This window comes from Leucoraja erinacea, chromosome 4 (genome assembly GCF_028641065.1).
Source record: "Leucoraja erinacea ecotype New England chromosome 4, Leri_hhj_1, whole genome shotgun sequence".
Taxonomy (NCBI): Eukaryota; Metazoa; Chordata; class Chondrichthyes; order Rajiformes; family Rajidae; genus Leucoraja; species Leucoraja erinaceus.
This window is the reverse complement of record NC_073380.1, coordinates 13,854,590-13,879,661: the sequence shown is the minus strand read 5'-3', so window position 1 is coordinate 13,879,661 and position 25,072 is coordinate 13,854,590. Positions and strand designations below refer to the sequence as shown.

Sequence of the window (25,072 nt, the reverse complement as noted above, 5' to 3'; positions counted from 1 at the left end):
TTTGTGGCACCTTTTCATACTTGAGTTTGGCTTGATTGTATTTGTGTATAGTTCTATCTGATTTAATAGTGTGCAAACAAAAGCTTTTTGCTGTAGGAAGGAACTGCAGAATCCAGGGGAAGCTGCGAGCGAGGTGGGAGTGTCCCGGGGAGCTTTGCATCATCCTTTACCACGTGATACAATATAACTTTATTTATATCCAGGAGGGAAATTGATCTGCCAACATTCATAAAAACACAATATACATGAAGCATGGAATTAAAATGATGAGTTGAAAGGATTGGGGATGTGCAATGATTGGTGGGGGGTGGGGGGCATATGTACCCCACGGCAGAAGGGGGAGGAAATATGTAGGAAGGAACTGCAGATGCTGGTTTTAACCGAAGATAGACACAGAAAGCTGGAGTGACTCAGCGGGACAGGCAGCATCTCTGGAGAGAAGGGGTGGGTGATGTTTCGGGATGAGACCCTTCAGACTGGTTAGGGATAAGGGAAACGAGAAATGTAGGCGATGATGTAGAACAATGAAAACGATGATGTAGAATATATGCAAAAAAATAACGATAAAGGAAACAGGCCAATGTTAGCTGATAGGTGAAAATGAGAAGCTAGTGTGACATGGGTGGGGGAGGGATACAGTTTACACCTTCACAAGATCACTGCTCATCCTCTGCATGTCTCTTGAGTATTAATGCTCCGTGAGTATTATCCCCTATTAATGAGTATTTTGCTCATCCGTGAATATAGGTGCTCCATTCTTCATGGCCCTTCCTTCAGCAGCTATGTCTGCAAATTTTGCTACTCCTTAAAATACTTCTCTGTCTCACTTTCCTCCTGTACGATGCTCTTAAAACACCATAAACCCCATTTATAAGGAATTTCACTTTAAAGTGTGGATTGAAGTTTACAATGCAAACCGTAATGTATCAAAGCAGGAACATTTTTTTAATTCTTTGCAATGTATCAATTTTGCAAGATTATTAAGAGGCATAGCATACGCCACAGAAACAGACCCTTTGGCCCAACATGCTCACTCCAACCAAGATACCCCATCTACACTAGTCCCATCTGCCTGCATTACAGCATTATTTGTAGGAAGGAACTGCAGATGCTGGTTTAAACCGAAGGTAGACACAAAAAGCTGGTGTAACTCAGCGGGCCAGGCAGCATCTCTGGAGAACGTCACCCATTGCTTCTGTCCAGAGATGCTACCTGTCATGCTGAGTTACTCCAGCTTTTTGTGTCTATCTTCAGTTACAACGTTGTTGATTACACAGAGAATCGTACTGCATGACTCATCCATGCTGACCCAGGTGGTCCATCTAAATTAGTCCCATTTGACTGTGTTTGGCTTGTATCCTTCTAAACTTTTCCTGTTCATGTACCTGTCCAAGAGCCTTAGTTTAGTTAGGAGATGCAGCATGGAATCAGGCGCTTCTGCGCCGATCAGCGATCACCCCGTACTGCAGTTCTATCCGACACACTGGGGGCAATTTGTAGAAGCCAATTGGCCTACAAACCCGCACGGCTTTGGGTTATGGGAGGAAACTGCAGCACGTGGAGAAAACCCACGTAGTCACAGGGAAAACGTACAAACTCCGTCCAAACAGCACCTGTAGTCGGGATTGAACCGGTGCTGTAAGGCAGCAACTCTGCTGCTGCACCACTGTGATACCCATTTTAAATGATGTTATAGGACTTGCCTCAACCACCTCCTCTGGCAGCTCGTTCCATGCACCCGGTGTTAGTTATGACTTCTATATGGTGGCTGCAGAAGCGTGTTTACCATCCGGTGATGTAAATTTAATTTAGTTTATTGTCACGTGTACCAAGGTGCAGTGAAAAGCTTTTGTTGCATGTTATCCAGTCAACGGAAAGACAGAAACAGGGGGTCACAGTTTAAGAATAAGGGGTCGGCCATTTTGGACTGAGATGAGGAAAAACTTTTTCACCCAAGGAGTTGTGAATCTGTGGAATTCTCTGCCACAGCAAGCAGTGGAGGCCAATTCACTGGATGTATTCAAGAGAGAGTTGGATACAGTTCTTTGGGCTAACAGAATCAAGGGATATGGGGAAAAAGCAGGAACAGGGTACTGATTCTAGATGATCAGCCATGATCGTATTGAATGGCGTTGCTGGCTTGAAGGGCCGAATGGCCTACTCCTGCACCTAGTTTCTGTCTTTCTAGAGATACAGCGCGGAAATGGGCCCTTCGGCCCATCGTGTCCGAACTGAGAGCGGCACGGTGGCGCAGCGGTAGAATCCACACATACACAGCACCCGTAGTCAGAATTGAACCGGGCCTCTGGTGCTGAGAGCCATCAGCTCTACCCGCTGCGATACTGTATTGCCAGTTTTACCATTGTTTTCCAAATTGGGTGTCATCACATTTTCTTGATATACGGCAGTAACCATAGAAACATAGGTGCTCGAATGGCTGAATCCTGCACCTATTTTCTATGTTTCTAATAACTGATTACAATCAAGCCATTTACAGCATAGAGGAAATGTTGCTGTAGAAGCGGAGTTTTAAGAGTGTGGAGCGATTGTAATATGTGGTTGTGGATCTGCTTCTGTGGTTTGAAGCAGCACATATACCATGTTCTATGGAATTGTATACTTTATTCTCACGTGGCAAGTCACAGTGAAATTCTTTGCTTGCACACCCAAGGTATACAAATAGTCGCCAATAGAGGGCGCTTACAACGTTACAAATCCCCCATCCCCACCCCCGCCAAGTCCCCCTTTATTTTTACCCCCACCTTCCTCACTGTGGTCCTCCCACGATGGGCCCTCCATTGTTCTTCAAGGCCTGTCCCACTTTCACGACCTAATTCACGACCTTTTTTACTCCTGGACATTTTTCATCAGGCTAGAAAAAACGCCCCGACCTACTTGATGCCACATGTACCTACGGCTAGCAGAGAAGGCAGGTACAGGATACTGAGTTGGATGATCAGCCATGATCATATTGAATGGCGGTGCAGACTCGAAGGGCCGAATGGCCTAATCCTGCACCTATTTTCTATGTTTCTATGTAAGAAAGAACTGCAGATGCTTGTTTTAATCGAAGGTAGACACAAAATACTGGAGTAACTCAGCGGGACAGGCAGCATCTCTGGAGAGAAGGAACGGGTGACATTTTGGGTAGCGTCCTTTTTTTCAGGAGGGAGATGCATAGATAAGGAAGTGTAAGGTGTGAACACAAGACATACATTTTTCCTTGATCTTCATTCCCTTGTCCTGTCTTCACACCTCACCCGTCCTTATCTGTGTATCTCCCTCTCCCCTGATTAATCTGAAGAATGGCCTTGATCCGAAATGTCACACATTCCTTCTCTCCAGAGACGCTGCCCCACCCGCTGAGTTACTCCAGCATTTTGTGTCTACCCTCAGTTCTCTTGCTTTCCAGGTTTGTCGGATTGAGTTGGGCTTTCGTGAGAATGAAATCCAGCAAATGGTCACGTGTGTCCCTAAGCTACTCCTTGCCAGCAAGAGTAAAGTGACTAGATTGTTCGATTACCTGCACAATACAATGGGCATTCCTCACCATCTGATCACAAAGTTTCCTCAGGTAAATATACATGTTTAGTACATTTATTATAGTAAATATCAAAGCTGGGAAACAGTACATTCAAAGATAAAAAGCTGGAGTAACTCAGCGGGTCGGACAGCATCTCTGGAGAAAAGGAATAGGTGACATCTTGGGTCAAGATGAAACGTCACCCATTCCTTTTCTCCAGAGATGCTTTTCTCCAGGGACGCTTGCTCCAGAGAAGATGCTTTTCTTCCCTACAGCCATCGGGCTATTAAACACGACAACAAATGCAGATGCTGGTTTACCAAGGATAAACACAGAAGTCTTTGACTGCAAAAAGTTGTGACTACTGCCCAGTCCATCACCGGCTCTGACCTTCCCACTATCGAAGGAATCTTTCGAAGTCGCTGCCTTAAAAAGGCAGCCAACATCATCAGAGACCCACACCATCCTGGCCACGCACTCATTTCACCATTGCCATCGGGAAGAAGGTACAGGAGCCTGAGAACTGTAACGTCCAGGTTCAGGAACAGCTTCTTCCCTACGGCCATCAGGCTATTAAACACAACAGCGGATAAGCTCTGAACTACAATAGACTTATTATTATTGCAGTATATTTGTTTATTTATTGAGTATGTGTGCATGTGTATATATACACACTGAACTTGCTTTTTCTCCCGTCATGTAATATGTTTATATATTCTGTTGTGCTGCAACAAGCAAGAATTGACCCTCTGAGTTACTCTAGCAACTTTGTCTCTTTCCTTGGCAAACCAGCATCTGCAGTTCCTTGTTTCTTCATAATTATAATGCCCTTTTCACGTATCAGCATTGGATTCTACCAAAATAAACACATTTTAAACTAGTAGCATAGTATCTATAGTATAAATTATATCTAATAGTATATATTAGAATTTAGTTTGGTTCAGAGATGCAGCATAGAAACGGGACCTTTGGCCCACCGAGTCCATGCTGGCCAGCGATCACCCATTCACATTAGTTCTATGTTGTCACACTATCTCATCCACTCTCCACACACCAGGGGCAATTTAAAGAGCCCAAGTAGTTTGTTTAGAGACACAGCGTGAAAATGGGCCCTTCGTCATAAGGAATAGGAGTAATAGGAGTAGAATTAGCCCGTTTGACCCATCAAGTCTACTCCGCCATTCAATCATGGCTGATCTATCTCTCCCTCCAAACCCCATTCTCCTGCCTTCTTCCCATACCCTCTGACACCTGTACTAATCAAGAATCTATCTAACTCTGCCTTAAAAATATCCACTGACGGCCTCCACAGCCTTCTGTGGCGAAGGATTCCACAGATTGACCAGGCTAAATAAACAAATGTAAAACTAGTAACATGGTATCTATAGTATGCATTATATCTGTCCACGCCGACCAGCGATCATCCCGTACAATTAACATACAAACCGGCTTGACTTTAGGATGTGAAAAGAAACCGGGGCACCAGGAGGAAACCCACATGGTCACAGTGTGGTGACAGATGATTTCATCATTTAAATGCTTTTTACACATGCCAGCATTGGGTTCTACCAGAGTAAATAAAAATCTTAGATGAGAGTTACAATTTTGGAAATGAATTACCATAATAACATTTGAAGAAAAGGTGTTCAAAATGTCCTTAGAAACTTATCCTGTTGATGCTGTATAATTACATTTTATAAATCATTGTTTACAAATACACAGGACGAGGTGTTAAAAGTCCAAAGTGCCAAATATCAATTTACTCCCGATGGTGGTGGGAGCCTTCTGCACTCACCTATGCTCCTCCGATGTTGAGAAAGGCTAGGCAGATACGTCATTGGGGTTATCAAGTGGGCACCTACTTTCATCGACATTTCGCTGATTGGACCCACGACGTCTCCAGTTGCGTCCTGGAACCACCCCCCTCTGCATCTGTCAAGTCGGCTATTTGGGAGACCAGAGCCACTGGCTACTCCGCTCTGCCACCCGTGATGTTTCTTTGATGGCCGGGCGTAGGGCTTGTCCGCTGATCCCCAGGTTTTTCATCAGTCTTAAGGTAGATGTTGCCACGAATCCTCGACATCCAACTTCTACCGGGCAGATCTTAGCTCTCCAGCCCCGCTGTTCTGCCTCCGCTGCAAATTGTAGCGATGTTGTTTCGGAAGAGGAAACTAATCTTCCTGAGAATAACCTAGGTTTACCACAGAAGGCAAACAATGAAGTCTCCAAATCACTATGGTGCTGTCTGTACGGAGTTTGTACGTTCCCCTGTGACCGCGCGGGTTTTCTCCGGACTCTCCGGTTTCCTCCCGCACTCCAAAGACATGAGGGTTAGTTGGCTTCTGTAAATTGTCCCTTGTTTGTAGGATAGAACTAGTGCATGAATGATCGCTGGCCGGCTCGGACTCGGTGGGCCGAAGAGCCTGTTTCCACACTGTATCTCTTAACTGAACCATCAGAAAGTTATAAATGGCAAATTTAACACATTCCTGAAGTGTAAGCTTTCAGTTCAACCTCGAGTTTCCTCCAGAGGGTTTAGAAGGGGAAAAACAAGAAACAAAAACCATCCATGTTGAAGGGACATGCCTCTGGTATTACTATCAGGGCACAGTTTACATAGCTGTCGATTTAATGTAGGCTAATTTTCTTTACATATTAGAAATTGTCCAGTTGTTGAGTATTATTCTCAGTGGGTGCGATTTTAATTTGTCACAAAAAGCTGGAGTAACTAGGCATCTCTCCAGAGATAGACAATAGATGCTAGACTGGGCCATTTGGCCCTTCGAGCCAGCACCGCCAGTCAATGTGATCATGGCTGATCACCCCCAGTCAGTATCCCGTTCCTGCCTTCTCCCCATATCCCCTCACTCTGCTATCCCCTAAGTAGCTCTCTTGAAAGCATCCAAAGAACCTGCCTCCACTGCCCTCTGAGGCAGGGAATTCCACAGACTCGCCACTCTCTGTGAGAAAAAGTGTTTCCTCATCTTGTTCTAAATGGCTTACTCCTTATTCTTAAACTGTGGCCCCTGGTTCTGGACACCCCCAACATCGGGAACCTGTTTCCTGCTTCTAGCGTGTCCAAACCCTTAACAATCTTATATGTTTCAGTGAGATACCCTCTCATCCTTTTAAACTCCAGAGTGTATAAGCCCAGCTGCTCCATCATTTGAGCATTTGACAGTACTGCCATCCCAGGAATTAACCTTGTAAACCTATGCTGCACTCCCCCAATAGCAAGAATGTCCTTCCTCAAATTAGGGGACCAAAACTGCACATAATACTCCAGGTGTGGTCTCACTAGAGCCCTGTACAACTATAGAAGGACCCCTTTGCTCTTATATTCGATTCCTCTTGTTATGAAGGCCAACATGCCATTCGCTTTCTTCACTGCATGCTGAGTTACTCCAGCTTTTTGTGTCTGTATTTGTCTGCAGATCATTCCAATTGTCAATTACATTTCAAAAATCTTTTGAGTATTTTTCTAATGTTACCATCTAATTATTGGGAAGTCTGACCCCTCCCCCCCTAATACGAGGTCCTTGTTATTTATTGTCCTAGGCTTTCAATGCAAAGTTTTTGAGGATAAAAGATCGACACCTGTTTCTCCAGCATGTGGGCCGGGCCCAGTATGACCCATCTCAGCCCAACTACATTCCCCTGGATAAACTGGTGGCAACGCCCGACGATGTATTTTGTGTGACGTTAGCAAAAGCCATGTTGTCAGACTTTGAGACGTTCCAAAAAACGCTCTAAATTATTTACGTGGCTTCGTGGACTGGGCGGCATGGTGGCGCGGCAGGTAGAGTTGCTGCCTCACAGTGTCAGTGACCCGGGTTCCATCCTGACAGCGGGTGCAGCCTGTGCAGGGTTTGTATGTTCTCCTGGTGACCGCCTGGGATATCTCCGGGTGCTCCGGTTTCAATAGACAATAGGTGCAGGAGTAGGCCATTCGGCCCTTCGAGCCAGCACCGCCATTCAATGTGATCATGGCTGATCATCCTTAATCAGTACCCCCTTCCTGCCTTCTCCCCATATCCCCCGACTCCATTATCTTTAAGAGCCCTCTCTTGAAAGTACCTAGATAACCGGCCTCCACCGCCCTCTGAGGCAGAGAATTCCACAGACTCACAGCTCTGTGTGGAAAAAGTGTTTCCTCATCTCCATTCTAAATGGCTTACCCCTTATTCTTAAACTGTGGCCTCTCGTTCTGGACTCCCCCAACATCGGGAACATGTTTCCTGCTTCTAGCGTGTCCAAACCCTTAATAATCTTATATGTTTCAATAAGATGCCCTCTCATCCTTCTAAAGTATATAGTGTATCCTCATCTCCGTTCTAAATGGCTTACGCCTTCCTCCCTAACAGCAAAGACGCACAGGTTTGTAGGTTAATTGGCTTCTGTAAATTCCCCCTGGAATGTAGGATCAAACTAGTGCATCGGGTGATTGCTGGTCGGCACTGCCTCGGTGGGCCGAAGGGCCTGTTTCCATACTGTACCTCTAAACTAAACTAATAACTGAAGAACAGTACAGCACAGGAGCAGGCCCTTCGACCCCCAATGTCCATGCTGAACATGATGCCAAGATAAGCTAACCTTATCTGTCAGCATGTGATCTATGTCCCTGCGTATCCATGTACCTATCCAAAGACCTCTTCAATGCAGTGGTTCAAGTGTACTTTGTTTGCCAAAGGAAGTTGAGGTGCAGTGAAATTCATTTTGAATAGAGTCCAGTATAGGTATCACTGTACCCAAGCACTAAAATACATCTTGGATAAGCATCCTGGATACAGTGCAAGTGTACACTAATTGTACCAAGACGGTATACAGAGTCTGTACCAATTTCAAGTCTCAGTTGTTAATGGGCCTGTCCCATTTAGGCGATTTTTTGGGCGACTACAGGCGACTGCCGCAAAATTTTCAACATGTTGAAACATTTTCGACGACAGTGGTGACAATTTTTGCTGTCGTAGGTTGACGAAGGTGTTGTCGTAGGTTGTCGCCAAGTGTTGTAGGTGGATTCCATTAAAACTAGTCGGTTGGCAGTCGCCAAAAGTGTCGTCGAAGTGGGACAGGCTCTTAAGTGCTTCGCCACACTCTGCAGCTGCAGGCTGTAAGCCACTATCCCATACCCCACAACCACCACTGGCCTCTGGCTGTGTGCGTTCCAGGTACCAAACCTTTCTCTGTGTAAAAACTGGCCTTTCACACCTCATTAGACAATAGGTACAGGAGTAGGCCATTCGGCCCTTCGAGCCAGCACCGCCATTCAATGTGATCATGGCTGTTCATCCCCAATCAGTACCCCGTTCCTGCCTTCTCCCTATATCCCCTGACACTGCTATTTTTACGAGCCCTATCTAGCTCTCTCTTGACAGCATCCAGAGAACCTGCCTCCACCGCCCTCTGAGGCAGAGAATTCCACAGACTCACAACTCTCTGTGAGGAAAAAATGTTTCCTTGTCTCTGTTCTAAATGGCTTACTCCTTATTCTTATCCTTACTCCTTGAAATGTTGTCGCCCTCTCACCAGACAGACCCTCTGGCCTTTGACCTTTCCACCTTGGGAAAGAGGTTCTGTCTGCCTAACCTATCGAAGCTTCTAATAGTAAACCTAGAAGCATAGAAAATAGATGCAGGAGTAGGCCATTCGGCCCAAGTCAGGACCGCCATTCAATAGGATCATGGCTGGCCATCCTATAAGCCATGATCATATTGAATGGCGGTGCTGGCTCGAAGGGCCAAATGGCCTACACCTGCATCTATTTTCTGCTTACTATTAGAGAGCGATCTACCTCTCCATATTTGCTGACGACACACAGTGCCCTCCATAATGTTTGGGACAAACACCCATCAATTATTTGCTTCTGTACTCCAAAATTTGAAATTTGTAATAGAAAAAAATCACATGTGGTTAAAGTGCACATTGTCAGGTGTTAATGAAGGCTATTTTTATACATTTTGGTTTCACCATGTAGAAATGGCAATAGTGTTTATACATAGTCTCCCCCCATTTCAGGGCACCATAATGTTTGGGACACAACAATGTCATGTAAATGAAAGTAGTCTTATTTAGTATTTTGTTGCATATCATTGGCATGCAATGACTGCTTGAAGTCTGTGATTCATGGACATCACCAGTTGCTGGGTGTCTTTTCTGGTGATGCTCTGCCAGGTTTGTATTGCAGCCACCTTTAGTTTATGCTTGTTTTGGGCGCTAGTCCCCTTCAGTTTTCACTTCAGCATATAAAAGGCATGTTCAATTGGGTTCTGATTGAGTGATTGACTTGGCCACTCAAGAATTTACAATTTTTTAGCTTTGAAAAAAAAAATCCTTTGTTGCTTTAGCAGTATGTTTGGGATCATAGTCTTGCTGTAAAATGAACCGCCGGCCAATGAGTTTTGAGGCATTTGTTTGAACTTGAGCAGATAGGATGTGTCTATACACTTCAGAATTCATTATGCTACGACCATCAGCAGTTGTATCATCAATGAAGATAAGTGAGCCAGTACCTTCAGCAGCCATACATGCCCAGGCCATAACACCCCCACCACTGTGTTTCACAGATGAGATGGTATGCTTTGGATCTTGGGCAGTTCCTTCTCTCCTCCGTACTTTGCTCTGTCCAGCACTCTGATATAAGTTAATAATAATAAATACTTTATTGATCCCCTCAGGGAAATTCAGATGTCCAGAAGCCCCCAACCAACAAACCCACACATTCAGAACGAAAGCAGACAAAAAAATACATAAAATACAATATGGACAATACCTGAAATCAATAAATACTTAAAAAGACCCAATAATTAACTATTAAAAATGCAAAAGCATCCTCCTCCAGCCTAGCGGTCCTTATTATAAAATCTAATGGCTGCAGGGGTGACGGATCTCCTGAACCGCTCTGTTCTACAGCGCAGGTTGTTGTTATGAGTGCTCTTTTGACCCTCCAGAATTTCATGGAGTGCCCGGAGTTGTCGAGGGTGACCTGCACCTTGCGCCTCGTACGTCTTTCAAGCACATCCATCCCAGAGTCCACTCCATCTTCCCACCCCCCCCCCCCCCCCCCCCCCCCAGCACTGAGCTAGCCCGTTTCACCAGTTTGTCCAACTTCTTGCTGTTTTTCACACTGATGCTGTTGCCCCAGCAGACAACAGTGTAAAAACTGACACTTGCAACCACAGCATAGTAATACATGTGCAGCATATCATTAAGCGCATTGAAGGATTTGAGCCTTCTGAGGAAAAAGAGTCTGCTCTGACCTTTTTTGTAGAGGGAGTCAGAGTTGACACACCAGTCCAGTTTGTTATCCAGGTGCACTCCAAGATATTTATATGTCTCCACCACCTCGATGTCAGCCCCTGCAGTGTTGACCGGCTGAAGGGGGAGCTTGGACCTGCCAAAGTTGACCACCATCTCTTTGGTCTTGGTTGTATTCAGGATGAGACAGTTCTCTTTACTCCAGACACAGAAAGCACTGGTCAAGTCCGTGTATTCCTCCTCATGCCCGTTCCCTACACATGCCACAATCGCCGTGTCATCTGAATATTTCTGTACGTGGCATGTGTCAGACTTATAATTGAAGTCTGCAGTACACAGGGTGAAGAGGAACGGAGCCAGAACCATTACCTGTGGGGCTCCAACATTGCACACCACTGTGCCAAAGACACAGTCCCCCAATGTAGACGAGCCATGCTCTAGGACTCGGAAGGGACCCTCATATGGCCTCTGGAGAGGTGTCCGATGAGCATCCATGCGCAGGAAGATGAACTGGCAGTCCTCCCGAGCAGAGGGAACGTGCGGACGGAAGGACCCATGACGAGACGTGGGCACCGGCGCCAGCTTGCCCACCGTCTGCCGAAGACGTTGCAGAGTGTCCGAAGTTCCGACGTGAACTGAGGCTCCCGGTCGGATGTTATGTCCAGTGGCACACCGAACCGGATGATCCAGTGCGCCACCAAGGCCGGAGCGCAAGTGGCCATTGAAGAATCAGGTAGCGGAATGGCTTCAGGCCACTGCGTGAAGTGGTCGTTGACGGTGAAGAGATAGGTCATGCCCCGGGACAGCGGCAGCGGCCCCACGATGTCCACGTGATGTGGTCGAACCGCTGCCGAGGGATGTTGAACTCCTGCAACAGTGCACGCACGTGTCGTTGCTGCTTGGCAGTCTGGAACGGGATGCAAGTGCGCGCCCAATGTCCAACCTTGCGCAGCCGGTGCCACATGAAGCGGGAGGCTACCAGGGCCGTTGTCGCCCTGACGGAGGGATGCGCAAGCCCATGGAGCACCTCAAACACCCTGCACAGGAGTGGAAGTGGGGTTCGAGGATGTCCGGTTAATCCGCCAGTGTGCGCGCAAAAGTCGCATCCACGGACGACAGGGGGCCATCAGGGCTCACCAATGCGGAGGAAGACCGGGTCCAACGTGACGGAGTGCATCAGGCGCCGCCGCTTGACATCCACGAGCAGTGAATGGGCTCGAAGGAAGTCGGCACCCAGCAGCGGCTGAGAAACATCGGCGATGACGAACTCCCACGAAAGCAGCTGCGGCCAAAGTTGAGGGTGATGGTGCCAACCCCGTAGGTGCGAATAGCACTCCCGTTCGCCGCGGTGAGGAGGGGACCCCGTTTGCCGGCACGGATGTCAGCAATGAAGGAAGGATGAACACTCACTTCCGCACCAGTGTCCACGAGGAATTGACCTCCAGTGTGGCGATCCCAGGCGAAGACGACCGGCCCCTTCGTTTCCCGGGAATGAACCGGGTGGGCGACATTGCCTTGCTGCAGCATCCCAGCGACGATGATAATAGCACCAACCCCCTCTGCTGGCGTTGGGTGGAACTGCAGGCGGGCCTTGCAGGAAGGACGTGCCTGCAGTGGAATGCCCAATGGCGGCCGGATTTTGACGGGGGGGCCGACTGGTAGCAGTGGACACGCGGTCGATAGCGGCCCCGACCTGCTCCGAGCCTCCAAAAGCCTCGGGAAGGATGGTCAAAATGTTTACAGAGGTCTCCATGATATTGCAAAATAGTTTGGATTTGCTTTGAGTTTGAAGCCAAGTCTCACCGTCTGTGGGCGTTCACTGAGAAAGTCGAGATTATCACGGTAATTGACTGTTTTATTCTTGCAGGCCCGCATCCTATATGACAATAGCAGATGGTGGCAATGGGAGATTTCTGTTTCGTTGAGCTAAACATCCCCATTATCTCCTCCACATCAATGTTGTGTGATCTTGCTAATGCAGTCTCCTCCTTCAGTTTCTCAGTTACATCAAGTTCAAAGTATTACTATACTGCCTCTCCAACACAGTGATGACAGCTTGAAGACAGCTCCTCATCTTTGAACTGAACCGTGGATGTACTGGTAGCTCCCAAAGCTTTTTCAATGTGGCATCAAGATGTACCTCCTCACCGAAGAAATCTTCCCTTGCCAATATCAAGTTCTCTGGATTTTCTGTGGCTTCCTTTAGAGCAGCAATCACCCCTTTAACCACTTTGATACCATCAACGTGGTTGATCTGATTCTTGCTTGAAGTGTAGAAGCGCTTCATCCAAGGCTCAGTCAGATATTTGCCAAGTAAGCCCAGTATCTGAAGTTCTACTTTTGCTTCAGCCTGGGTAAAGTCATGGAGGATGGCGCTTTACAACCCCCCCACAGAATGTTCCGCTATTCAGCAGTACAACAAAGTCATCATAATATTCTATGAGTTTGCCACTAATATGAAACAGTATGTGCAATCTGTTGCCACGGTACCGTGGGAGGACACCTCGGGGGATGTTCCTGTCCCCTTTTCCGTTTTTATAATGAAGCTTGCTCATCTGCAGAATGGCATAGACTGCTAGACAGTCTTTCCCAAACAAGAATTATCCTCTGGATTGTTTCTGCATTTTTAGGGCTGAGCGAACTGATGTAGCAATGGAGTCAAGAGGATGCAAGTGGCAGTAGAGCTCGTTCAAATATTTACCCCACTCACTACTCACAATTCTAATAGCAGCATGATTTGCTGCACACCTGCCACTCATTGTGTTTGAAATGTTGGCGATCATATTTTGTCTGGTTTCTTGATAATTTGCTTGCTGATCGAAATATGTGTAGGTTTTACACAAATTGTCAATTGTTTCACAAATATGTTGTGCATAGTTCTCAGCAGTCCCACCAGCCAATTCCTCGACTGCTGCAGAGAGACATTTGTTTGTGGTGGTGAAATGAACACTGTTAATGTGAGACTCTTCCTTGGTGTAAATTAATGGCTATTTAAATCAGCTTTCGAGTGAGATTCTGTGGAACGCAATGGTTTGGAACGTTCCCATTGCGGTGGATTTGAAGCCCATATGCCCAGAAAAATACTGCGGGATTGAATGGGCCCCCAAGTCAGCTACTCGCAACATAAAATTTTGTATAAAGGGATCTTAAGAAGCCCTTTTTAATGTAAAAATAAACAACCTACCTTGCCTTGTCCCTTACATGAGATCCGTCCAATTGTGGGCGGTTGCGGCTTTAGAGGATGATTTTTAACCTACTATAACAATTAAATAAACCAATTTAGTTTAAAAATAGCTGCAGCGAACTAATGTCGCAGCGATTTTTCGTCAGCAACTAAGTAGGCTGTACAACCTCGATTTCAATAGCCGAGAGAAAATGGCGTTTTAAACCCGCCCCCCTCAAAGGCACCAAAGTCGCGCACACGGGCCGCGACAGATCTGCAGCGCCGCTGAAGGTAAGTTTTGCAACATACCTACATTGCTCGTACCAGTTTCATGATCCCACAATAAAGGATTGGTGTTAATGCTGTCAAAATGTTTACAGAGGTCTCCATGATATTGCAAAATAGTTTGGATTTGCTTTGAGTTTGAAGCCAAGTCTCCGTCTGTGGGCGTTCACTGAGAAAGTCGAGATTATCACGGTAATTGACTGTTTTATTCTTGCAGGCCCGCATCCTATATGACAAATAACACATGGTGGCATTGGGAGATTTCTGTTTCGTTGAGCTAAACATCCCCATTATCTCCTCCACATCAATGTTGTGTGATCTTGCTAATGCAGTCTCCTCCTTCAGTTTCTCAGTTACATCAAGTTCAAAGTATTACTATACTGCCTCTCCAACACAGTGATGACAGCTTGAAGACAGCTCCTCATCTTTGAACTGAACTGTGGATGTACTGGTAGCTCCCAAAGCTTTTTCAATGTGGCATCAAGATGTACCTCCTCACCGAAGAAATCTTCCCTTGCCAATATCAAGTTCTCTGGATTTTCTGTGGCTTTCGTTAGAGCAGCAATCATCCCTTTAACCACTTTGATACCAACAACATGGTTGATCTGATTCTGGCTTGAAGTGTAGAAGAGCTTCATCCAAGGCCCAGTCAGATATTTGCCAAGTAAACCCAGTATCTGAAGTTCTACTTTTGCTTCAGCCTGGGTGAAGTCATGGAGGATGGCGTTTTTCAACCCAATTTGCTTTGAGTTTGAAGCCACGTCTGGTTGGTGCGGCCTTTGTTTTGCGTTTCTGCACTATTTCATCAAGAAATTGCAATCGTGTTGTAGAATGACTGAAAAATGAGGCAAGAGCGTCAGTGGTCTTGAAAAGGCTCGTACATTCAGGTATGAATTTAGCCGACAGACAGAACAAGATTCAAGTTGTGAGCATAGTGTTGTGTTTGACGGATAATAACTCGATATCGACTCGTGTTGTACCGTGCCAGCACGTGGGTTTATTCAAGCCAAAATGGCTGCCTGACTGATTCGGAGAAAAACATACATATAGGGACAGAGCCCTCTTGTGGTGACTGTTTAAGGACAGTCTTACATAGATACAACATATTTTCCCCTCCTTGTAAATGAAGGCGATTATTTAAGTCCAGTTATTAAGTCCATATGAAATCAGTCCAAAGTCCTTTCAAATTTCATGTCCTCTATTAATAAACAGAATTCCAAAAAATAACTGCTCAGTGAATATAACGGTTTATAGCGTCACCGCTGAAAATCTTGCAGATACTGAGGTCTCCTCTTCTGTCGCTGAGAGCGTGAAGCGGGATTTGGCTGCTCTGCTGTATGCTGACCGCGTTCGCTGTCTTGACTGGATATCAGGAAAGGAAAAGCGTCCGGTTCGTCGTCTTCCTGTCTCTGTCGGCTTGCGATGAGAAGCCTCGCGTTCCATCTGATGTCATCTTAGAGGAGGTACGCGTTCTTGCCGAGTCTCCGTTTGATCTGTATCGGGTTTGAGAGTGCGCTTGCGAGCTTACGCTGTCTGTTTGGGCGGCTGGTTCGTACCCAGTCGCCGACCTTAAACCGTGGTGCTCGTACTCTGTGTTTGGCATCACAGTACATTTTCCCTTTCGCTTGTCTGTGCGCTATCGTTTCCGCTCCCGCATTTGTGTCTGGATTTGGGCGCGCCGGTGGTTGAAGAGCATTCAGTTTCGTCCGCAGGTTTGGCCCTATCATTAGCATTATCTTTGAGAAGACCCTCGCCCCCTGTCTGTTTAGATGTATTCCGTTATGGAGGTCCCATGTACCGATGGTCAGGTGGTGGGCCAATTGGACATTAGGGAGGGCGGCACATCCTCTGCTGATCTCCATGTTGGTGTTGTGAATCACATGGGGTGGGGTATCCGTCCTGGGCAGCAGGGTGGAGATCATGATCCTTGAATCAGGGAATTCCTTGCTGGCCTTTTCTGCCATCTTTATTGCCCCAGCAGTACCATGACGTAAGGTGCGCAGATCATTCGTGCCTGTATGGATCACAAGGTATTGAGGGCTCCCGATGGTGTCTTTGCTCAGGACCCTCATAGCATGGTCTGTGGTGCTGCATGTTTTAACCAATACCTGGTGACCTGGGAACAGCCTCTGGGGGTCCAGAAACTTCCCATTGGAATCAGTCAGTAGGATTACCTGGGGGTTTTACTCTTCAGATTGGGGGGGCAAGAGGTTGGGTGAAGCTCGGGTGAGGGTTGCCTGTTGACTATTTCTGGGGCGAGCTGTGTAATGTCCCTGTCCCACTTAGGAAACCTGAACGGAAACCTCTGGTGACCTTGCCCGGCACCCAAAGTTCCCATGAGGTTCCCGGAGGTTTTGGTCACTCTCCCTGATGGTCGAAAGTGGTTTCCGCGTGGTCGAGGCTTCTATGTTCCTTTGATTATTTCAACAAAATCAAAACCGGCTTCGACTTAAAATAGGTTGCCGTTTTAAAAATCGGTAATTTTTTAGTCAAAGTCATTGTGACGCTAGTGGAAGGTGGTCACGGGAGGTCGAAGGTAGTCGACGGTAAGACCTCCCGGTTGGAAAAAACTGGGTGAAAAAAAGGTTAATATTAACATAAGCATTTGACCTCTGTCACTCCTGGGCATGCTCATTCATAGTTGCAGAGTTCTTTTTAGCAGAGGAAAGTTGTAAACAGCTCAGGGGTGATTTGTAGAAAGTTATTAAATGCAGACTAATCCTCCTCTTGCAGCACATTCATCAGGTTATCATACTGTCCAAGCATCAATCTTCTTTGCAAGAAGGGCTTCACCCACTGACACCTCTTCTGTTTCCTCATCGCCCTTGTGCTTTCCCTTCTGCCTTTCTTGAAAGGCTGATGAAGCAAAAGGGCTGCTGCTGACAACAGTAGATTTACTTTTAGTAACATCCACCTAACTTGTACCTTCCCTGCTCTCATGGTTCAGAATGATAAAAAAAAAAAAAACCTGGGAGGCTTTTATTGTAAGAAAAAAACCATTCATGACATTTCATCACGTGATCAGCTGAGCTGTAACCAGTCGACGCTGGTGGTTGTTGGTTTTCAGTTTGGTTGTATGAGGTCGAAGGGGGTTGTTTAATCGCGGACCAATTTAACAAAGCCAGTTTTCAAATTAGTCAAAGGAGGTTGCCACCGGTCGAAGGAGGTTTTCATCATAGTCGAGGAAGGTTTTCAACATATGCGTGGGAGGTGGTAGGAGGTTGCAGGTCACCTCGCCTTGATTTTTTTTGTTGTTGTGTTGCGGGCAAGGTCACCAGAGGTTTTAGTTCAGGTTTCCTAAGTGGGACGGGCATAACAGAAGGAGTGTCCAAAAATGGTGTATTGGTCGGCTGAGTGCAGATCAGTGAGGTTGGAGCAGCCATAGGAAAGTGAGCAGCAGCTGGGCTCTGTGTTTTTTTGTGTGTCCTTTTTGGAACTTCTGGGTGATTGTCCCTGACATTCTGGAGCTGCTTGTCAAATTATTTTCCCTGCTTATTTATATCCTCCTTCATTTTGGCTATTTGGGCAGGGAGTGCACAGTTTTCTTGTCTCAGCTCTTGCAGGGTTCTCTTCATCTCAGAGGTGGTAGTCTCGTTTTTCGTCATCAGCTGTTTGAAATCCTCTTTCAGCTGGTAGAGTTGCTTAGCCTGTGCTTGTTTGAGTTCCGTGAATTTGAATTCTAGCTGGGCCAGATTCTCTCTCATCTGACGGCTTGAGTTATGAGGTGTAGGAGGGGTAGAGATGGCCAAGGCGGTAATTTTCTCCAGTGGACTCTCATCTTCATAATTATCATGGTAGGTACTCTTCCAGTTATCAAGTCAATATGTCCATATGAAATCAGTCCAAAGTCCTTTCAAATTTCATGTCCTCTATTAATAAACAGAATTCCAAAAAATAACTGCTCAGTGAATATACCGGTTTATGGCTTCACAGCTGAAAATCTTGCAGACACTGAGGTCTCCTCTTCTGTCGCTGAGAGCGTGAAGCAGGATTTGGCTGCTCCGCTGTATGCTGACCGCAGTCGCTGTCTTGACTGGATATCGGGAAAGGAAAAGCGTCCGGTTCGTCGTCTTCCTGTCTCTGCTTGCGATGAGACGCCTCGCGTTCCATCTGATGTCATCTTATTGGAGGTACGTGTTCTTGCCGAGTCTCCGTTTGATCTGTATCGGCTTTGAGAGTGCCATTGCGAGCTTACGCTGTCTGTTTGGGCGGCTGATTCGTACCCAGTCGCCGACCTTGAACCGCGGCGCTCGTACTCTGCGTTTAGCATCACAGTACGTTTTCCCTTTCGCTTGTCTGTGCGCTATCGTTTCCGCTCCCGCTTTTGTATCTGGATTTGGGCGCGACGGTGGTTGAAGAGCATTCAGTTTCGTTCGCAGGTTTTGCCCTATCATCAGCCGTATCTTTGAGGTTCTTTGCGAAGACCCTCACCCCCTGTCTGTTTAGGTGTATTGCTAGTGGAAGGTGGTCACGGGAGCTCGAAGGTAGTCGACGGTAAGACCTCCCGGGTGGAAAAAAAACTGGGTGAAAAAAAGGTTAATATTAACATAAGCATGTGACCTCTGTCACTCCTGGGCGTGCTCAATCATAGTTGCAGAGTTCTTTTTAGCAGAGGAAAGTTGTAAACAGCTCGGGGGTGATTTGTAGAAAGTTTTTAAATGCAGACAAATCCTCCTCTTGCAGCATATTCATCAGGTTATCATAGTCCAAGCATCAATCTTCTTTGCAAGAAGGGCTCCACCCACTGACACCTCTTCTTCTGCTTCCTCATCACATTGCCTCGACCACCCTGAGGCCAGATATCAACCTGGTCTCAGAGGCGACCAAAAACATCGTCTTGTTGGAACTGACAGTGCCGTGGGAGGACCGCCTGGAGGAGGCCCACGAGAGGAAGATGGCCAAATATGAAGAACTGGTCATAGACTGCCGCAAGCAGGGCTGGAAGGCAAGGTGTATGCCCATCGAGGTTGGCTGCAGAGATTTTTCAGGGCAATTGCTCTACAAAGCCTTGAGTGCACTGGGCATCAACGTAGTGGCAAGGAGAAGGGCCATCAAGAACACCACAGAGGCAACAGAGAAGGCCTCGAGATGGCTCTGGATCAGGAGAGGAGGTCCATGGGGAGGAGCGAATGCCACCTGAACACAAGTCGTGGTCTGATCAACCATGGCTGGGTCGCCTGGGTGAGGGTGTCTGATGTTGACTGACCCGAAACACCCAATCACCCCAGGTGACATCACTGATGATGTGTCCAGGAGCATCTATCGATGTATTTGTATCAATTAGCAGAGGAAAGTTGTAAACAGCTCAGGGGTGATTTGTAGAAAGTTTTTAAATGCAGACAAATCCTCCTCTTGCAGCACATTCATCAGGTTATCATACTGTCCAAGCATCAAACATCTTTGCAAGAAGGGCTTCTCCCACTGACACCTCTTCTTCTGCTTCCTCATCACCCTTGTGCTTTCCCTTCTGCTTTCTTGAAAGGATGATGAAGCAAAAGGGCTGCTGCTGACAGCGGCAGATGTACTTTTAGTAACATCCACCAAACTTGTTCCTTCCCTGCTCTCATGGTTCAGAATGATTTTTTTTTTTAAAAACCTGTGAGGCTTTTACTGTAAGAAAAAAACATTCATGACATCATTTCGTCATGTGATCACCTGAGCTGTAACCAGTCGACGCTGGTGGTTGTTGGTTTTCAGTTTGATTGTATGAGGTCGAAGGGGGTGTGTTCAATTGCGGACCAATTTAACCAAGCCAGTTTTCAAATAAGTTGAAGGAGGTTGCTGTCGGTCGAAGGAGGTTTTCTTCATAGTCGTGGAAGGTTTTCAACATACTGTGGCTTGCAAAAGTTTTCATACCCTTTGAACTTTTCCACATTTTGTCACGTTACAACCACAAACGTAAATGCATTTTATTGGAATTTTATGTGATAGACCAACACAAAGTGGTGCATAATTGTGAAGTGGAAGGAAAATGAAATATGGTTTTCAAATTTTTTTACAAATAAAAAACTGAAAAGTGTGGTGTGCAAAAGCCCCCCTGAGTCAATATTTTGTAGAACCACCTTTCGCTGCAATTACAGTTGTAAGTCTTTTGGGGTATGTCTCTACCAGCTTTGCACATCTAGAGACTGAAATTTTTTCCCATTCTTCTTTGCAAAAATAACTCAAGCTCAGTCAGATTGGATGGCGAGCGTCTGTGAACAGCAATTTTCAAGTCTTGCCAGAGATTCTCAATTGGATTTAGGTCTGGACTTTGACTGGGCAATTCTAACACATGAATATGCTTTGATCTAAACCATTCCATTGTAGCTCTGGCTGTATGTTTAGGGACGTTGTCCTGCTGGAAGGTGAACCTCCGCCCCAGTCTCAAGTCTTTTCCAGACTCTTAACAGGTTTTCTTCCAAGATTCCCCTGTATTTGGCTGCATCCATCTACCAATCAACTCTGACCAGCTTCCCTGTCCCTGCTAAAGAAAAGCATCCCCACAGCATGAGGCTGCCACCACCATGTTTCACAGTGGGGTTGGTGTGTTCAGGGTGAGACCAAAAAAATGTTGGTCTCATCTGACCAGAGCACCTTCCTCCACATGTTTGCTGTGTCCCCCACATGGCTTGTGGCAAACGGGACTTTTTATGGCTTTTTTTCAACAATGGCTTTCTTCTTGCCACTCTTCCATGAAGGCCCGATTTGTGGAGTGCACGACTAATAGTTGTCCTGTGGACAGATTCTCCCACCTGAGCTGTGGATCTCTGCAGCTCCTGCAGAGTTACCATGGGCCTCTTGGCTGCTTCTCTGATCAATGCTCTCCTTGGGGGGGGGGGGGGGGGGGGGGAGAGAGAGGGGGGGGGGGGGGGGGGGGGAGAGAGAGGTAGGGGAGAGTAGGGAGAGATAGGGAGAGAGACGGAGGGGGGGGGGGGGGGGGGGAGAGAGAGAGCGAGGGAGAGAGAGAGAGAGAGAGAGAGTGCCTTTTTACTTCAACCCAAACAACCATTTGCAGGCAGAGTTTTTTTACTTCAAACTAACCATATTTTCATTTTCAAACCACATTAAGGGTACTCACAGGTATGTAGACATTTGTTCAGTGTTATTCAGAGCTCCGAGTAACCTCCATCTTGCAGAGACTGATTGAAGCACACCACTTCCTGGTTTTATAGTCCCTCCCCCTCCCTCCAGCAGGGGCAGCAGAGAGAATGGTGAATTTTTTTAAAACGTTAATTTCTCTCTGATTTTTCATCGATGGGAAAAAATTCTCTGGTCCAGGAAGGCAGACATGGGCTCTGATCGAGGTGGCCAAAAATGACGGCCGTAGGTGGCGGCGTTCTCTCGGAAATCGCGGCACAGTGGGCCAAAAGCGGTCAAGTTCTGACTTTTAGTAATATATAGATGTGTGTGTGTGTGTGTGTGTGTATGTATATATGTGTGTATGTATGATTGAGTGTATGTGTATGCATGTGTGAAAGGCACATCGGGTGTTTCGGTTCTCACAACATCAGACACCCTCGCCCAGGCGACCCAGCCGGGGTTGATCAGGCCCTGATTTGCATCCCAGCATTGATTGGCCCTCTTCTTTGCCAGCCCCGTAACGCCCAACTGGTTGAGGTCTTTGCAGAGTGAGCGTCCTGCAAAGCCTCTACAGCCCACCTCTATGGGCTCATAGTATGTCTTCCAGTTGCTGTCCTGGCACATCTCCACCAGTTCCTGGTACTTTGCGCGTTTCCTCTCATTAGCCTCTTCAATACGCTCTTCCCAGGGCACTGTCAGCTCCAGAATGATCAGCTGTTTTGTCACTTCGGAGGTGATGATCATGTCTGGCCGGAGTGATGTTACTGTGATCTGCTGTGGAAATTTCAGCTGTTTGCCCAGATCGACGTGCAGCTGCCTGTCAGTGACAGTGTAGAGGAGGCCCGTCCTTGTTTTTGGTTGTGGTCGAGGCTTTCTCTCCTTTGACAAAGGTGATTGATTTCTTTGGGGCATGGTGGTGTTTGCTGTTACCGATGGCAGTGGCTTTGCTCTCAGCAACCACCTTGAGCACCTGGACATGGCGCCACCGATAGCGACCTTCCCCAAGAGACTTTGGGCAGCTGCTGAGGAGATGTTCTGATGATCCTCTTCCAGAGCAAAGTGGGCAGGAAGGTATCTCGCTCTTGCCCCAGATGTGGAGGTTTGCTGGGCTTGGTAGGGCATCGTAGACAGCTTGGACAAGGAACCGGACGCGCTGGAAGTCTTGCCTGCATGATGTTTGACCAGGTAATCCTGCGCTGCGGTATGCTCTCCCACCTTGTCCACGCTCCCTGCTGCCTGAGCCCCACCATCCTGCTCACACGCTCTTCCTCCACACCTGCTCGGACCTCTTCCTGGATTAGATGGTGTCTCTCCTTGCCCTGGGCCTTGCCAACTGGTGTCTTGGGGAAGTATCCCAAACCCGCTCTGCCAGTTGCCATGACTCCCACCAATGCCTTTTGCCTTAGGCGTGACTCTACCACCTCCACTGCTTTCTCCGCCCTCCATTTCCTCCCCTCACCTCGATGCCAGCCGATGACACCTTCTGGTCCCTGGAGTCCCTGTACTGCAGAGCTTCTCTTGTTCGCTCCACCATAAACTCTTCCATGAGGCCACTGAATGGGAGCTGCAAGATGTTACTGGTCCCATACAGTGCAACACTGTTGAGGCTGCGGGGAAGGCCAAGCCACCTGCGGAGAAAGCTGCTGATCTTCCTTTCGAGGGACTCAACTGTGGTCAATGGAACAGCAATGTAAACCAGCAGAGGCCACAGGACTCGGGGCAGGATGGAATGCTGATAGATCCAGGCCTTGAATCTGCCTGGCAGACCTGACTTATCGACTTTGATGAGACAGGCTTCAAGGTCTTCGATGGACTTTTGAATGGCGGCAGAGTCTTTCAAAGTTGCGTCAAAAAGCTTCCCCAAACTCTTGACAGGTTGCTCAGTGATGGAGGGAATGGCAGTTCCGGATAGTAAGAAGTGGAATCTGTCAGTCACCTTCCCCTTCTTCAGCACCATGGACCTTGACTTTGTTGGCTTGAAACTTATCCCTGCCCAGGTGATAAGTTTCTCAAGACCTTGTAGGATCCACCTACTTCCTGGGACCAGTGTTGTGGTGATGGTCTTCCATAAAAGTTCTTATTGGGGGCTGTCACTAATTCAGTATTTACTTTATTGTCATTTGCACGAGTACTTGCATACACAGAAGAAACAAAAACATTTTCTCATCAGTTTTTGTCAGTGCAATTAATAAAAACAGAAATAAATACATACAACTTAAAAATGATCATATCTAAAATTGAACTAAAAACAGACATTCAAACCGAACAGTGACTTTACCATGACGGGTGGGTGTCTAGCTGTCATGGTGTTGGGCGAGGTTAGATGTGGGGGTGCATGTGTATGGGGAGGGGACACAGTCCATTAATTGCTTGTGGGAAGAAGCTGTGTAGCATCCTGCTGGTTCTGCAACTGATACTCCTGTACCTCTTCCCAGATGGCAGAATGGAGAAGATGTGGTGGGATGGGTGGTACGGGTCCTTAATGATGGAGATGGCTCTGCAGATGCAGAGCTTCTGGTAGAACTCCCAACAGGAAAGGGAGTGGGGCACCAATGATCCTACTGGCTGCCTTCACTGTCCTGTTTAGCTGTCTTTGTTCGTAGGCCTTGCAGCTCCCAAACCAGGAAATGATGCCGTAGGTCAGTATGCTTTCAATGGTACCCCTGTAGAAGGTTGTTGGGTGCATTGGCGGAAAACCCGGGGGGGCCAGAGGGGAGGTGTCCCCTTCATGTTTGCAAAGGTGGGGGACTGTCCCCCTCATGTTACAAGCTTTGTAAGGTATGTCGGGTTTAATTTTGTTCGTTTAAACTCGTTTGTTTCGAGTCGAGCCATTCGATTCGAGTCATTCGGTCATCACTGCATTCCTCTGACAAAAAAAACGATGTGCTAACTGTCTTTGTGACTGTTAACTGCTAACTGCTATCGATCCACTATCCTGCATCCTTAGTAATCATTATTGTGTCACATTGTTTTCATGTCAGAGGAATAGAATGGAGTGTTAAATGCCTCGATGCATCCGAGTTTTAATGACATTGTTTATTGTCTATCTACCGTTAATTTTATTCAAAGGAACGCAAAATACTTGAAGCAAGGTCCGTTCACGAAAACGATGTGTTAACTGTCAGTGTTAATTGCTGCATCGAAATCCATTCATTACTCCTCATAATATAATTGTGTGAACTGATCCTACACCAAGTATTATGTGTTCCTTTGAATACAATTAACGGGAGATGCATTTTAAAAATGTCAGGCGCGGCACAATTATCATTTGAACTTTGGAGGCTGATTTGTGAACATCGAAATGTCTGACGGTCCAATGCGGAGATATTTGAAGTGAAGACATCCAGATGGGCGGTTGTAGTCAATAATACGGTAACCGAATTATATTTATTTATTGCCAGAGAGGACGATGTAAACATAGTGAGGTTAGTGAGCAGCCTCTAACATTAACCGCACCTCGTACTGTTCTGTTGTGTAGGAAGGAACTGCATATGCTGGTTTACCTCAACGATAGACACCAAAAGCTAGAGTAACTCGGAGGGTCAGACAGCATCTCTGGAGAGAAGGAATGGGTGACGTTTCTGGTCAAGTCCCTTCTTCAGACTGAAAAAGCGTTTCGACCCTTCTTGGCTGAGTTACTCCAGCTTTTTGTGTCTAGTAAGATTGTTTTATTCCCCAAATTTATCTCTCATCAAAACGTTGGTAAACCTCTAACACAAAGATTAGGTAAATTGAACATTAAAGTTATTTTTTTCCCCCGACAGCAAGGTCCGTAGACCAGAGGG

The 25,072-nt window shown here is 46.8% G+C and overlaps 1 protein-coding gene across 5 annotated transcripts in view; it reads left to right on the top strand.

Annotated features, from left to right (window-relative positions):
• mterf3 (mitochondrial transcription termination factor 3) overlaps positions 1 to 25,072 on the top strand; it is a 71,680-nt gene that overhangs the window by 10,155 nt on the left and 36,453 nt on the right. For 4 of the 5 annotated variants that reach the window (XM_055633715.1, XM_055633714.1, XM_055633717.1 and 1 more), the window contains exons 7-8: positions 3,413 to 3,574; positions 7,082 to 9,786. In XM_055633715.1, coding sequence (XP_055489690.1) covers positions 3,413 to 3,574; positions 7,082 to 7,276 — 357 coding nt within the window. In that variant the 3' untranslated portion in view covers positions 7,277 to 9,786. Of the gene's footprint in view, positions 1 to 3,412; positions 3,575 to 7,081; positions 9,787 to 25,072 lie in introns of those variants that run through there. The other variant, XM_055633718.1, reaches the window with a different exon arrangement.